General features: G+C 42.9%; 1 protein-coding gene across 2 annotated transcripts in view; it reads right to left on the bottom strand.

Moving 5' to 3' along the window:
- Nucleotides 1-550: 550 nt before the first annotated feature.
- Nucleotides 551-14,969, bottom strand: part of GALNT3 (polypeptide N-acetylgalactosaminyltransferase 3) — a 672,271-nt gene continuing 657,852 nt past the window's right edge. For both annotated transcript variants that reach the window (XM_078681629.1, XM_078681630.1), the window contains one exon: nucleotides 551-3,549. In XM_078681629.1, coding sequence (XP_078537755.1) covers nucleotides 3,427-3,549 — 123 coding nt within the window. In that variant the 3' untranslated portion in view covers nucleotides 551-3,426. The remainder of the gene's footprint in view (nucleotides 3,550-14,969) is intronic.

Below are 14,969 nucleotides of genomic sequence, written 5' to 3'. Positions count from 1 at the left end.
GAGTGAGTGTGAACTCACAAAAACAAAAGATAGTTAACTTCCCAACGAATATAGTGAGATTATGTAATTGCTTTGAATAAATTACAATGATTACATAGATACAATGTATGTTTCAGTTTTTATAGATGTAACCATTCTGCTAAAAACAAGGTATATAGCAGAAATATTCTAAAGGTATAGGAAGAAAGTGATAATCATTCATTCAATTTAGTGATATGATGCTAAATATATTCACTTAAACTTGTAGACCATGTAATGCTTTGGATACAGAGACCAGTACAAATGTTTTTGCTCCTGTTGGATATAGAACTGAGGTTGGTACATTCTGATATTAGCCAAGCAAACAGTCAGATGCAATGAACATTATACCAATTACAAAAAGAGACATATCATTGAGAATTAGAAATTGTAACAGCAAAGACTTGCATCAAACAGGTAATGGCACTTCTAAAAAGAATAAAGCTTTTGTTTCTTTTATTAGGCGTCAGAAGTATCCATCCTTCATAACTGGAATCTTCTTATAGGGAAGTAAGAGAGACAAGGCATGTTATTGAATTATGTAGCTCTTTATTTAGTATTCAGCAAAATACAGTCACAAAGTAACCCACAAATCCTTTGATCTAAAAATGCATACAATATATATTTTGCCCACAAGGCAATTGAACAGTTCTATGTCCTTTAGAACAAACAGTTATTCCTTGACCCAATAACAGCTTCTACCACTATACAATCTTTCATACTAGTGTTGGTGATTTTTCTTTCATATTAAACTGCTATTATAATAAACTCCAAAAAATATTCAGCATGTGAATAAATAGACTGATAACTATTTGAAACACAGAAGTACTGTAAGACTCAGTTATACAGATTTTTGTATCTGTTTTTAATGCTTGAGATGCCAGTAGAAATAAAACATACTTAAAACGAGGAATACTTTTTTCTACTGGAAATTTAAATAAAACACATAATATTCTGTAACTTACTCGACTCCCAAAACAGGAATGCTGTCCTGCACACAAATACACTGAATGTAATCATAAAATAATGGCATCCCTTAAAAGCTCCAAATCATTTCTACATAGTAGAGATTTAACCCAGTTTCAATAGATTCTAAAATATTCCAAGCAAACCATAAGTTTTCAAAGGTATATTCTCCCTACAAAATGTGTAGAAAGACTTCACACAAGAAGTAGTTTATTGGAAGAACTGGACATGCCAAGTCAGAAAATGTGTTTACAATTTCATTACAAGGCACTTGGTAAAGGCACATTTGAAAATAATAGTATTTCAACGACGTTTCTTCTTACTCTGACAAAACAAACATTTCTTAAGTATGTTCAAAAATATGTTTCCTCAATTCTGGCCAAAGGCATTAGGGGTACCACAAATGAGCTTGACCGCTATCTCATACACTAAGAACCTATAACTGAATTTCCACAGCTGCATGAAATGCTGGACAAATACACAATTGCTACAGAATTTGGAATTTCCCATGTAATCTGATTATTTCATCAATTAATTGTGATTTAGTTTAGAAAGTCAATAAAAAGATAAATCAGTTAGCTGGCTATCTTAAGCCCAACTATAATGAAGGCACTTGGAATGCTGCTTAAGTCCACATGTGACCTATTCCACAAATTGTAGACTCTTGCTCATTACAGCAAAATTATTTCTACCTTTTATGGTTCAAAATCTAGACAAAGTAAATGGTGTACTTTACTTACATACTTTATCCAATAATAGCCCTTACTAGACAACTTCCTGGTGTCATATTTCCTTACCATGAAAGCACCATGGTCAAGTGAAAGGATGCCAGTGTCGGTTTGCTTGTTTATTCGATAACTGCCAGGGTCTTGAGTCCAACCAGTTACCTAATGTGGTATCTATGTAGGTGTGCCTGGAGATGGCATTGCCTCTCCTTGTGTGTTTGCCCCACAGTATACACACTCTACATCCTGGAGATTTTAGTGCCTGCATTACAACAATAGTATATTGTAGCCACAACCATTGGCATCATCACATACACAGCACAGATCCAAACTATACAGTAGGCTAAGCACTTGTCAAAACAATGCCATGCCTAGATTAAACTGTAGTCACACTTAACTCTACAACAGTAGTACGCATTAGACAACTCTTGGCACCATCCAGCTCGACGTCATGTTATTGGCTAAACGCTTGCCATCTCAGTGGTACTTTATTCCAAGGTACAGCAACACCTTCATACCATCTCACCAATCTACATACCAACACATCTGAATAAATTATCTTAAATTTACCATAATTTCATACACATGGAATGGAATCAAAGCAGTGCAATGGGCAGAGATGCTTCAAAACCTAGCAAACACCAAATGCTGAGAAAGGGACACCATACACTCCAGAGGATCGAAACATACAGTGTTTCTTTTTACTCAAACATCCATGCACATAATGCTCAACATTGGATCCATTATTGGATCTAAAAGCCCACTATCCAACATAACTCATCACACATAATAGTCTCCTCCAACGTGCCCACCAATATGCAATAAAACAACAATATGCAATGTCAATAGACTACTTTGACCTTTGGCAGTTAGAACCCAAAGACGTAAAGGGCATCCAGATTCTGAAAGCATTGCAGGACCAAATAGTGGGAATGCCCTACCTAAATTGCCATAAGAGTCCTTTCTGTGGGATGAAATTAACATTCACTCGCATGTTTGAGGGGTGTCACTGGACCACCCACACAATAAAAAGGCAAAAAAAGAAACCTAATTATTAACACATTTTAACCAGGACTAAATCTTTTTGTCTGAAAGAATGGCAACCACATCCAAGTGTGTGGAACGTGTCTGCAAATGTGTGAACAGTGTGACAAACTCAAGATAATCAGATTGCTGGTTTAGATCAAATACTTAAGAGAAACACACTGAACAGCACTAAAGATATGCTATTGCAATTTTTTTGATGCAAAACAAAAATACTGTCTAATTTGTTATTAAAAACCTTACAAATGTATTTGTAGTGTTTATTTGAATTCTTTCAGGTAAAGGCAGCAGTGATATGTTCTTGAAAACCTCCTGCATAATCGTTTTTTAAATCGCACGTCTGTGTCAAGAGAAAACTTGAAAGGGTTTTTCCCTCTTCTAACAATCCATGTTTGCTCCTGAATTTCATCCTTCACCATCGTGAAATTCAAAGATCCATGTCTTATATCTATTTTCAGTTGTAGAAAAAATAGGCATAGTGGAATGTTTCCTCTTACGGTAGGCGTTTCTACAAATCTACAACTGACTTCAAAAATGTCTTTGGTGAGGATTACACTTTCCGGGCTCCTGAAGAAGATTGAGCTCTTGTATCATTCATTTTTGTATACTTAACGTCACAGTTTAGCAGACAGCCTCTGCATTTAAGTTTGCAATTGTAATGTCTAACTCCACTCTAATCGCCCGAACTAAAAATCCATTGCTGGAAGGTATCTTCTGGATTACATTCGGCCATAAATGGATGCTCTCCGTTTGCAGTAAGGCACATATTCAATGCTGTATTAAATAGAAGTTGATCCTAGAAAGACAAATAGAAAAAAGGCATGGTCATAATGTGGAGTTAATTTAACACAAATCTGTTTCATGCATGTGCAAACTGCTTACTTTGTAGCCAAAATATACTGCGATTCGCTTTTTCGCTATGTCTAAAGTAAAATGCAATTCCACCACTGAGATTTACTGTTTTAAGGACATAAGCCACTTACTAACAAATTGTAATGTGAAAATGTTTTGCGACCATGCCAACAGTAGTAAAGAAGTTAAAAGGCTCCTGCCTGATCAAGTAGTAAGCATCTATAGGAAAAGTGAAAAAGACCATGGCAAACAACTTGATATTGCAGGAACCTGCCCATGTTTACAAGCTTCTTCCCAAAGTCATAACAATCCCTCTGTGTTAAGAGGACTATAAACTCTGCTCACAGAGGCATTCTGTCACATGCAGGCCATGGTCCTTCATCCTAACCAGGTAGATAACCCGTAACGGAAACCAAATGCCTGTGTCTGGCTCCTGATTATTTTTGATCCAGGTGCTACTGTATTGCTCTGTGCAGAAGACAAAGGCAAGTATTGATTGCATAAATATTGTATTAGCAAAAGATGTCCAATGCACTGCCCACTGCATTGCGCATATAGCCTTATAAATATCAATGTAAGCGCTTCCAAACAATAAGGACATTTTTGGTCTTTGGCATGTTTGGTCAGCTATTCGACACAGCCAAAACTCCAGAGAAGGCGGATACAAGTGGGTTACTTTTAGGCAGCCATGTTTAAGAGCTAGTGGTGATCACTCTTGTTCTTTATGAACATTTTCACACATCCCTTGCATTGAATCACCACTGCTCTTCTCTCCCCATCTTCCTACTGTATTTTCACTCCTTCCTTCTTCCCTCAAGAGAGGCTAGTGACTTCCTCTCTTCCAAACTCACTTCGTTTGTTCATCTGTGGAGAATTACAGGGTACGTTTTGCAGCTTACACATGAAGTGATTTAAAATGAAGTCGTGTTTTGCTTTTGCAAAATGACCTTGTATCACATATATTATTACTATAATCTTCAAAAATCATCGGGGTGTAACTAAGCAAAGACACTACTAGAGGATTAAAACATTGTATTTTTCGGCAGGCCTTTCAGACAGCTTTAGGCGTCTCACTAGACTATTGTTTTTAAAAGAAAAAATATTATATGTTGTACATACATAGAAGAGCTTTTTGTCAGACATCTTCATCTATTGGTCTGTGCAACCGTCATTCACTATTTGCTCCCACCCACCACACCATACAGTATTAGGCAGTAGGACAGCCCACTTTTTCGATTGGCTCTTCTGAGTGTGACTGACCTCATTTTGCTTGTACACAATGTGCACATTCTCCCTAAATGTAGCACCCTTCATTCCCTGGGCAGGTGGGCTATTAACCTTTAAAAAAGGTTTTTGCTTTTATACATGTATTTTTTTATGTTGTTGTTACTTTTATGATGGCCCTGCACCTCGATGCAGGCAGCTACCAAGCGCTAGTTGCATTTACTTGACCAAAGCAACACTAAACATGGCAGGCTCTTCTATGAAACGCATTAGAAGCATACGTTTCAATGGTGATTTCTCCTGCATCTCAAGCAGAAAATTGGCAGTAGAATGTTTTTTCTCAAAATGCTAATTTCTTATCATAAAATAAAGACATCTGTATTTTTTATGAAAACACAGCGTATTGCCATGTTCAGCCCTGGCAAGTGTCACACATCTGGTGTTATATAAAAGCATTTTAAGGGTATTTCCTGCATTAGCGCAAGTGCACAAAGTTATCGAACATTATTAATTTAAGTCGCATCTTCTCTCCCTTTACCTCGCTACCAGATAATTCATTTCCAGTAGTTGGAAAGTGGCTTGCTCCAATGACTAGTGACAGATGAAGCTGAGGATCCCAGCATCCAATAAGATTACAGCTAATGTCTACAATTTTCATAAGCCTGAGCTTTCGAGTACCACGAGGCTGAAGGGCTCCTGATTGGATAATCTTTAGTGACATATTCACATTGGAACACGGCCCGCCCTCCTCGGGATCTGTAGCCCTATTTGACATGATGACTCTAAACATTGGAGAAGTGTTGGTGCAGGGAGAGACCCGGACCAACATTCCAACACATAGTAAGGAGAGGTTCAAGACCTGTAACCAGGTCACGTTAAACCTTGAAAGTGACCTAGCGGCTCTATCCGTGGAGAAACACCAGCTGAACTATATGGTGCTGGAGTGCACATGACACTGACCCCGTCCCCCCTCCCTCCTTCCCCAAGCAGGCTGCTTGCATTGAAAGGAGATCCAAGAGAAACCATACTTTTCTCACATTGCACCTCACTACGGGCAGGTTTGCTTCCCATCCAGCCTCCGGATCACAAACATGCAGCCAAAGTAGGAGGAGAGGGTACAGGGCGAGACAGGGATTAAAAAACGCTGGAGGAGAATAAAGGACAAATGAGGAGAATGAAATAGATGGAGCAGAATTAGAGGAAAGAGAACAAGAAGAGGGAGAAATAAGAGACAATACATTAAAAAAGGAGGAGAGAAACTACTGCAGGAGGACAGAGCGAGAGCTAAAGAGAGAAGAGAATGGGAAGAGAGAAGTATAGATACAGTGAGGAGGGGAGTGAGAGGAGCAGAGAGAGGATGGGGAGGGAGAATGTAGAGAGAATGATAGGGAAGAAAAGAGATAGAAATTTACTTAGAAAGGAGAGAGACTAGAAGAAGGGGATGAAAAAACAAAAAGGGAACAAAATACTAAATCTGGTTACCTGCTGCTGCTCGAAACCCTACTCACAGGCTTTTCTGCTACAAGGAAGCACAGGTGGAGCTAAAAAGACTAGATGGGAATGGCGACATACAGATAAATAGGAAAGAGGCAGCAAAGAGTGATAGGGAAGGAGAGATAGAGAGGCATATGGCGTGAGAGAAAGATAAATCGGACTGAGCGAAAGATAAAAGAAGGGAGGATGCAAGAAGAGCGCTAGAGAGAGAATACATCAGGGAGACTCGTATTGTTGTGATGTGAGCCACCAGCTTGAATTTGACTACGACTAACAACTGCTGCTCTGCCCCCTGGAACAGTGCTGGTAAAGACAACACCACTAAGAGTGTGACTGGTGTTGATATACATCAATTTCTGACCATCACTTGTGTTAAATGATTCCACTTCAGCTTCTGCCATCTCCTAACAGGTCAGTATTCAACACAGGGCCTTTTTCTAAGTCACTTTTATCTTTGGGAACCATCATCTGTATTTTCTCCCACTTATCCCCATTCTCCCCAAACACCTTTGCAATTACTTAAAATGTAATTCTATGCAAACATCGGTGTCTAGAAGGGCCTTCTAAATTTAATAGTACCAAAAAATGATGTTAATTATTGCTTGATGCTGTTGTCATGGAAGGCTATGTAAACTTACTGTGTCTCATCGGTAGAGTTCCCATTTGCATACAAGGACTGTTCGCAACATTTTCGGTAATTTGGGAACACCTGCCTTGAGAAGCTGTCCTCTTGAACTCCCTCATGTGCTTTTGCAAAGGGACTATTGTTTGAGAATCAAATACACTGGATGGTTTGACAGCTTTCATGATAATCACCACCTTTTCTCTAGAACATGTGTCTTCTTTATACTGCATGACAATCACCCTATATGAACCTGACTAATGGACTGAGTGGTTTGACCAGATGAGGTGACCCAGGAGGTGCCACCTTGGAACTTGAGGATTATATTATACATTGATGTGACGGAAAAACTGTTTTATTATTTTGGGACCAAATTCTTCTCTTTCCTTTTTCTCTATTACGGACTGAAAGATATACTGTTCGCTTTTTGGAACTTACTTGCATACTCTACTGGCCTTTCCTTTGGCTGACACATACGCTGTGTGCGCTACTCCTGGACATTTTACCTCTCATGGGAGAATACTTTTGAGCTGTTGTGTTTCCAATCTCTTTCCTAAACTTTTCTAGAGCTTTGGAAATTATTGGCATTCATAGAGATTCATTTAGTTATCCTGCACTCTTAAATCTTAAATGATTGATATTGATTTAGTCACTCCTCTAAATTTACTGATAAGATTCTAACTTTAACTAAACGTTGTCACTATAGGTAAGCCAACCGAAGGGCTACTGAGAGGGTTGCTAAGTGTGATACCTCTGGTATCCTCCTTTATACATATAAGTGTCTCTTTTACGGGTCCCTCTAAAGGGTGCGTCTTTCAAAATTTTCAGCCTTGACTGCTTGCAAGGTGTCGTTGACATGCTTGCAAATCAGAGCATCACCATGGTAAGGTAAAAATATTAGATGTATTAGCACCTCAGGTTCTAAATGTTGTGGCATTAAACCAACCTTGACGTCTAAGGACCACTGACCCTGCCAGTTGTGGTAAACCTTTTGACTCTAAAGTGCAATCTATGTTTTCCCCCCTTCAGAATCTTTTTTGTTTCTGCCCTTTCTGTCTTCCAGCAGAAATTCTATGTATGTTGCAATGTCTGACTACATCTGGTGGTTATACCAGCCCCCTATTGCCAGTGAATTAGCAGCCTGTTTAGTAGCACCGGGCATAATTGAGAACATCTCCTTGCTGGTTAGAAGGGCTATGAGTGACAGGGTTTTCCAGGATTGTAATTCCTCGAAAATTGAACAATTGGAATAGGTCTCACAGTTTTTCTATTTAAAAAAATCATAAAAAGAGCAAATTGATTGCTTATTTGAAGTTGAAAGTGTTTGGCCGCTTATTCCCTAAGGGTATGGAAACCATGAAAAACCATCTGGTGGGAAATCCACATGTTGTGGGCCTTCTCTCTACCATCACCAGATGTGAATAGGTAGTTCCCGGAAAGCAGGGTAATATTTGACACTGGGATCATTCTTTTAGAGTCTGGAGCATCTGAGGATGCTGACATATCGGGAATGAGGTGACCTTGCAGGCTCGGGAAATGTATATAGTAATCCTGTAACCTGCCCTGTAGGTCTAGTACTAGAGCTACATGGACCTAACCTATGCTCTGAAGTTGGAGGTAGAGTCAAGTGGTGAAATTGCTCCACATATTGCATTCCATATATTTCTGACTGTTGTAGACATACTCATATTAGCCCCTTAATTCTTGACATTAAGTTATTCTGGATTATGGGTCTTTTGTTCTTGTTGATGACTATGGTCCTTTTGTCATTGATTGTATTGTCATAGAGATCGTAGTCGAGGAGGCGGATGTAGATGAATAGGCTGATGTTGACAATGTTTGTTGTCGACGAGGCGTTCGTTGTAGATGAGGCCTATGTAGAGGATGAAGTTATAGATGTGGCTGCCACTAACAGGGCCATCAGACTAGGCAGTCGTAGACGAGGCAGTCGTAGATGTGGTTATCGTGGACAAGGTTATCATAGACAAGGCCGTTGTCGTAGATGACCGTCATAGATAAAGCCATCGTAGATGAGGCTGTCATAGATGAGGCCGTCATAGATGAGGCCGTCATTGACAATGCCATTCATTGATGAGGCCATTCGTAGATGAGGCCATTGGTAGATGAGGCTGTCGAAGACGACCATTATAGATGGCCGTCATAGATGATCACTGGAGATGAGGCTGTCTTAGACGACTGTCCTAGATGACCGCTGTGGATGGCCACCGTAGATGAGGCGGTCATCAATAACTATCGTCTAAGACCATCTTCGATGAGGCCGGTGTTGAGGCCATCGTTGTAGAGGCTGTAGTAGATGACCGTCATAGATGAGTCCATCGTAAATGAGGCCGTCATAGACGATGCGTGTCGTAGATGAGGTCATCGTAGACAAGGCCATCATAGGTGAGGCAGTCATAGTCGACATGGTGATGGTCATCGATGTGGTCATCATAATTGTTGTTCACAATGATTTTGACAGCAGTTTTGCCGTAGATACTGATATAGTGTCAGGGCTGAAGAGGGAGTTGTAGGGTCTGCCTCTGAAAAAGTTTTTTCCAATTTTCTCTTTCCGTGGGAAGTGCCTTATCAAGACTCATGGTAAGTGTTTTTTATGGCTTTTCTGCGCGCCTTTTATAGCCTATGATAGTGATACATACTGCTTTATTATTGTACCTTGGGGATCCCACTTTGACGACCGCGAATGATTCAAGCATGTTGAATCTATGAGGGATCCAAAACTGGAGAACACCAATTCATCGCTTAGGTTCTGGAGCGATGTATTCCCCCATCAGGAGTAGTGTCATATAAATGAAATCACAATACAATTTATTTCCGCATAGAAAATTACTGCCTTCGTCGTCTCTCCATTTCACCATATATTCTATTGTGTGCAACCCACTATCTCTATATAAATGTATTTAAAATCTTTTGCTTTTTTCTTCAATTTGACTAATTCTTAAACCAAACAATTCAGGCGTATAGTTTTAGATTCAAACATGCCTGTGTTGGGGAAATAAGACTCGGGCTGGTGCATTAATCTTCCCAGCATGCAGGTACTCTCACAGTGATGGGCAGTGATCAGCCTTGGTGTTTATCAGGCCTTGTCCTCTCGTTTAGTAGATACCATTGAGTTTTTCTTGGAATGATTTAAAAAAAGCCCAATTACTTTTCTTGGCCAGCCGTTATGATGCAGTCAAAACACAACGGTTCATAAATAGTATAGGAAACACACAGTGTTTAAACACAAGTCAAGGCTAATAGAACTTAAGTGCAATAAAAATGTTCGGTGTGTGCTGAATTATTAGACCGTAGAAGGTCAGTCGAGTGCCAGTTTTTAAATATAGTCCCTCAGGAATTAGTGCTCAGACTCCCCCCTGCCCTAACCAAGTCAGTGTACCATAAAGGGATGAGGGAGGGGCATATATTGTTAGGTCTTCTCCAGTTACACTCCAAATGGCGTTTTTATTACATGTATGCCATTGTTATACAAATATTGCAAAACATTGCACTTACCTGAGTAGTACAAAGCTGTTAAATTTTTAGGGAACAGTACATTACTTCCCGTTAGCACTTTTGCACAGGCAGTTCATATTCATATCCTAGTCTTCCCATACTCATGCAACGATATAAGAGATAAATAAAGAAAAAGATAAGATAAATGTGCAAATAAGGTCAGCACTGTTTGGAAGCCTTGCTGCACGACATGGTTTATGACCAATTTTATGTGAAAAATATGAGGGGAAATATTATAACTGGGGGTCTCTAGTTGGCAGGGGTTGGTACCATGGTCCAAATAGGGACCCTTGCTTCTAGTCAGGGTAAGGAGGAAACCCTCTGAGATAACCCCTGCTCACCCTCTAGGTAGTTTGTCACGAGCAGTCTAGGCTAACCAGAGGCAATGTGTAAAGTATTTGTACCAACACTCACAGTAACACAGTGAAAACACCACAAATTGACTCAACAAAAGTTTAGAAAAATAAAGGTATTTAATCTAAACTACACAAGACCAAAACGACAAAAATCCAACATACACAGTTCAAGAATATGGTTTCAAAAGAGTTCTTAAGGTTGCGATAGAATTCTCTACATTGTGATAGAATAATCCACAGACGCGTGAAAAGTTCACAGTTGCGTCACGTTTTTCACAGTACCTTTTAGTTGCAACAAAGTTCCAAAAGCAGAAGCTGGTGCGGTGGAAAACAAGAGATGCTTTGCTCCTGAGACTCTGGGGAGGCGTTTGCGACAGCCCCGCTGCAGCAGAGGGCGTGTTGCGACGAATCCGGTCTGTATGGGGAGGAAGGCCACTTGTATGGATTCCGGTGCGTAGGTTCCGTAGGAAGTTTGTTCTCGCAAAGGCAAGATGCGACGATCTCGTAGGGGATGCGACGATCTCCGGGGCGACGATGCGCGGACCAGCGGTGATCTGCTCTCTCGCAGCTCCTCGATGCGATGGCTCTGCGACGATGCTCGCAGCGACGTGAGGCGGTCCGAAAGCAAGCGGTGCACCGATCTCACCCAGCGACGACAGGCTCTGCGACGACACTCACAGCGATGTTCAACTTTCCTGCACCGGTCTGGTGTGTCCCCGCAAACGAAGGATGCGACGACTCTGTCAGCGGCAACAGACAATGCGACGATCTCGACCTTCGTAGCGGTGGCAATCTTCTTGCACTGTCAGGGATGCGCTCCGCAAGCAAGCGATGCGACACTTTTCAAATGCAAAAGTCTCTCAAGCTTAGTTTCAAGCTTCCCAGCACAGGTACACTTTCCAGAGGCCCCACAACTGGATCAAGCACTCTAGGAAGGACAGAACTCTCTCAGCAGAGTTTAGGGAAGCGGGGGGTGAAGTCCTTTTGTTCCTGGGACTTCAGAACAGGGAGCCAGCTCTTCTCAGGCCCTTGGAGATTCCTTCAAGACAGGGGACACAGCACACTAGCAAAGTCCTTCCCCTCTCCTTGGCAGCAAAGCAACAGCAGCTCAGTCCAGCAGAGCAACAGCAGGACAGTCTTCCTTCTTCAGTTCCAGCTTTCTCCTTGGCAGAGGTTCCTTCTTGATTCCAGGATGATCTAATTTTCTGTTGTCAGGGGTCCTGTACTTATACCCCTAAAAGTCTTTGTTCTCTTTGTGCAAGTGGGCTCTGAGCCCGGTCTGAACCAGTTCTGGGTGTTGCTTGAGCACTTTGTTTACCTGGCTTCTCCTTTCCTTTCAGAGTGAGGGGCAGGGTCGTCAACCGCCCAGCAGGAGGTGGAGCCAGCATTGTGGAAGGCAGGCACAGCCCTATTCAGGCCCAGGTGCTAACTCCTCCCACCACTCCAGTTGCAAATGCAGTCATTCAGCCTAGGGCTGACTCAGCCAGCCTCCTGGGGAATCCCCAGCCCCTGAAACTCACAAACGAGACAGTCAATCCACAAACAGGCCAAGGCACACAGAAGGGTCAGACAAGAGAACAGCAACTTTCTAAAAGTGCTGTTCCCAAACACAGGATTTAAAAACAACCTTTCCTAAAAGATGTGTTATTAAATTCTGAGTTCAGGGATACTAGATGCTTATGTCCTATCTTGTTCCTATGGGAAGAAATGCTGGAAACCACTGTAGCCAGCATCCCCCATGTTAATCTATGGAGCAAGATAGCCTTACAATAGTGAAAAACGAAAATGGCTGCAATTCACTATCCGAGCATGTCACCTGCACTAGTACATGCTCTACCTTTTACATACACTGCACCCTGCCCAGGGGGGTACCTTGGGCCTTCCATAGGGGTGACTGATGTGCACAAAAAGGGAAGGGTTAGGCCTGGTCAGTGGGGACACTGACCAGGAGGACATGGCAGTTTCTAAACTGCACACAGGCACTGCAGTGGCAGGCCTTAGACACCATTGTAGAGCTACCCCTGTGGGTGGCACAATCAGTGCTGCAGGCCCACTAGTAGCATTTGTCATCACCAGCCCTGGCACACCCAGTGCACTTTACTAGGGACTTCAGGGTGATACAAATATGCCAATCAGGTATATCCAATCACAATAGCAATTTACATAGGGAGCACTTACACTCTGGCACTTATCAGCAGTGGCAGAGTGTCCAAAGCATCTAAACCAGCAAAACGAAATCCAGCACAGCATCAAAAATACAGGAGGTAGAGGCAAAAAAGATAGGGGAAAACCACGCCAAAGATGCGAGGTCTAACACGTGTCCCCTCCAGCTGAAAGTGGGGAGAACTACCCACCCTCTTGGGAGTTCTCTTCACTAAGGCGAAAAAACCTGGACAGACCATCAGTATTGGCGTGTTCTGTGCCAGGGCGGTGTTCCACCGTGAAGTCAATTCCCTGTAGGGAGATGGACCACCTCAACAGTTTTGGGTTCTCACCCCTCATTTGCATTAACCATCTGAGGGGCCTGTGGTCGGTCTGAACATGGAAGTGAGTTCCAAACAGGTAGGGCATCAACTTCTTCAGAGCCCAGACCACAGCAAATGCTTCTCTCTCAATCGCACTCCACCTCTGTTCCCTGGGGAGTAGTCTCCTACTAATGAAGGCTACCGGCTGGTCTCCTCCCTCCTCAGTGATTTGTGAGAGTACTGCTCCCACACCATGCTCTGAAGCGTCTGTCTGTACTATGAACTCACTGGAATGGAAAAGTCAGGTGCTTTGAGCACCGGTGCTGTGCACATGGCAGTCTTCAGGGCATCAAAAGCAGTTTGGCAGGCTTCGGTCCAGTCCACTCTTTTGGGCAACTTCTTGGAAGTGAGTTCTGTCAAGGGGGCGACAATGGTGCCATATCCCTTGACAAACCGTCTGTAATACCCGGTGAGTCCTAAAAAGGCTCTCACCTCTGTCTGGGTCTTGGGGGGCTCCCAAGCCAGAATGGTATCAATCTTTGCTTATAGGGGCGCCACCTGGCCGCTCCCCACCTGGTGTCCCAAATACACCACAGATCCCTGCCCTATCTGGCACTTGCTGGCCTTGATAGTGAGGCCTGCCCTTTGCAGAGCCTTCAACACTTTACAGAGGTGTTGCAAGTGTTCCTCCCACATGGAGCTGAACACAGCAATGTCATCCAGGTATGCAGCGCTGAATTCCTCCAGCCCGGGCAGTACCTGGTTAACCAGTCTCTGGAACGTGGCAGGGGCATTCTTCAACCCAAAGGGCATGACTAGGAACTGGAAGTGCCCCTCTGGCGTTGAAAATGCTGACCTCTCTTTGGCCCCCTCGGTTAAGGCAATCTGCCAGTACCCAGAAGTCAAATCAAATGTACTGAGGTTCTGGGCAGCTCCAAACCGATCCACAAGCTCATCAGCTCTGGGGATGGGGTGTGCGTCAGTCTTCGTGACCGCACTGAGCCCACGGTAGTCCACGCAAAACCTGAGTTCTGGAGTGGCACCTGGCGCAGCAGCTTTTGGTACCAAGACCACTGGGCTAGCCTCGGGCTGCTGGAGGGCTCAATCACCCCTAGCGCCAACATCTTGGAAACCTCTCCCTTGATGCTGGCCCTGACCTTGTCAGCTACCTTGTAAAATTTGTGTTTCACAGGCAGACTGTCTCCAGTGTCCACATCATGGACGCACCAGTTGGTGACTCCTGGGGTCAGGGAGAACAGGGAGGTGAACTGACCCAACACTTGGCGACAGTCACTCTGCTGCTCTGGGGTCAGGGTGGGCGAGAGGACCACACCATCCACTGACCCATCTTGCTCCTTAACTGTCAGGAGGTCAGGGAGAGGATCACTATCCTCTTCCATTCCTGCACCTGTAGCCATGAGCATTGTCACTTCAGATCTCTCAAAGTGTGGTTTGAGGCGGTTCACATGCAAAACTCTCAGGGGTTGCCTTGGAGTCTTCAGGTTAACCAGGTAGGTTACTACACTTTTCCTTTCCACCACCTCATATGACCCAGTCCACTTGTCTTGGAGCGCGCAAGGCTCCACTGGCGCCATCACCCACACTTTCTGCCCAGGTTGAAATTCTACCAGAGTGGTATTCTGGTCGTACCATCTTTTCATTTCTTCCTGGCTTGCTTCCAGGTTCGCCT

The sequence above is a fragment of the Lissotriton helveticus genome, chromosome 3_1 (genome assembly GCF_964261635.1).
Source record: "Lissotriton helveticus chromosome 3_1, aLisHel1.1, whole genome shotgun sequence".
In the NCBI taxonomy this organism is placed as follows: Eukaryota; Metazoa; Chordata; class Amphibia; order Caudata; family Salamandridae; genus Lissotriton; species Lissotriton helveticus.
Note: the sequence above shows the minus strand (reverse complement) of the source record. Positions and strands in the feature narration are given on the sequence as shown.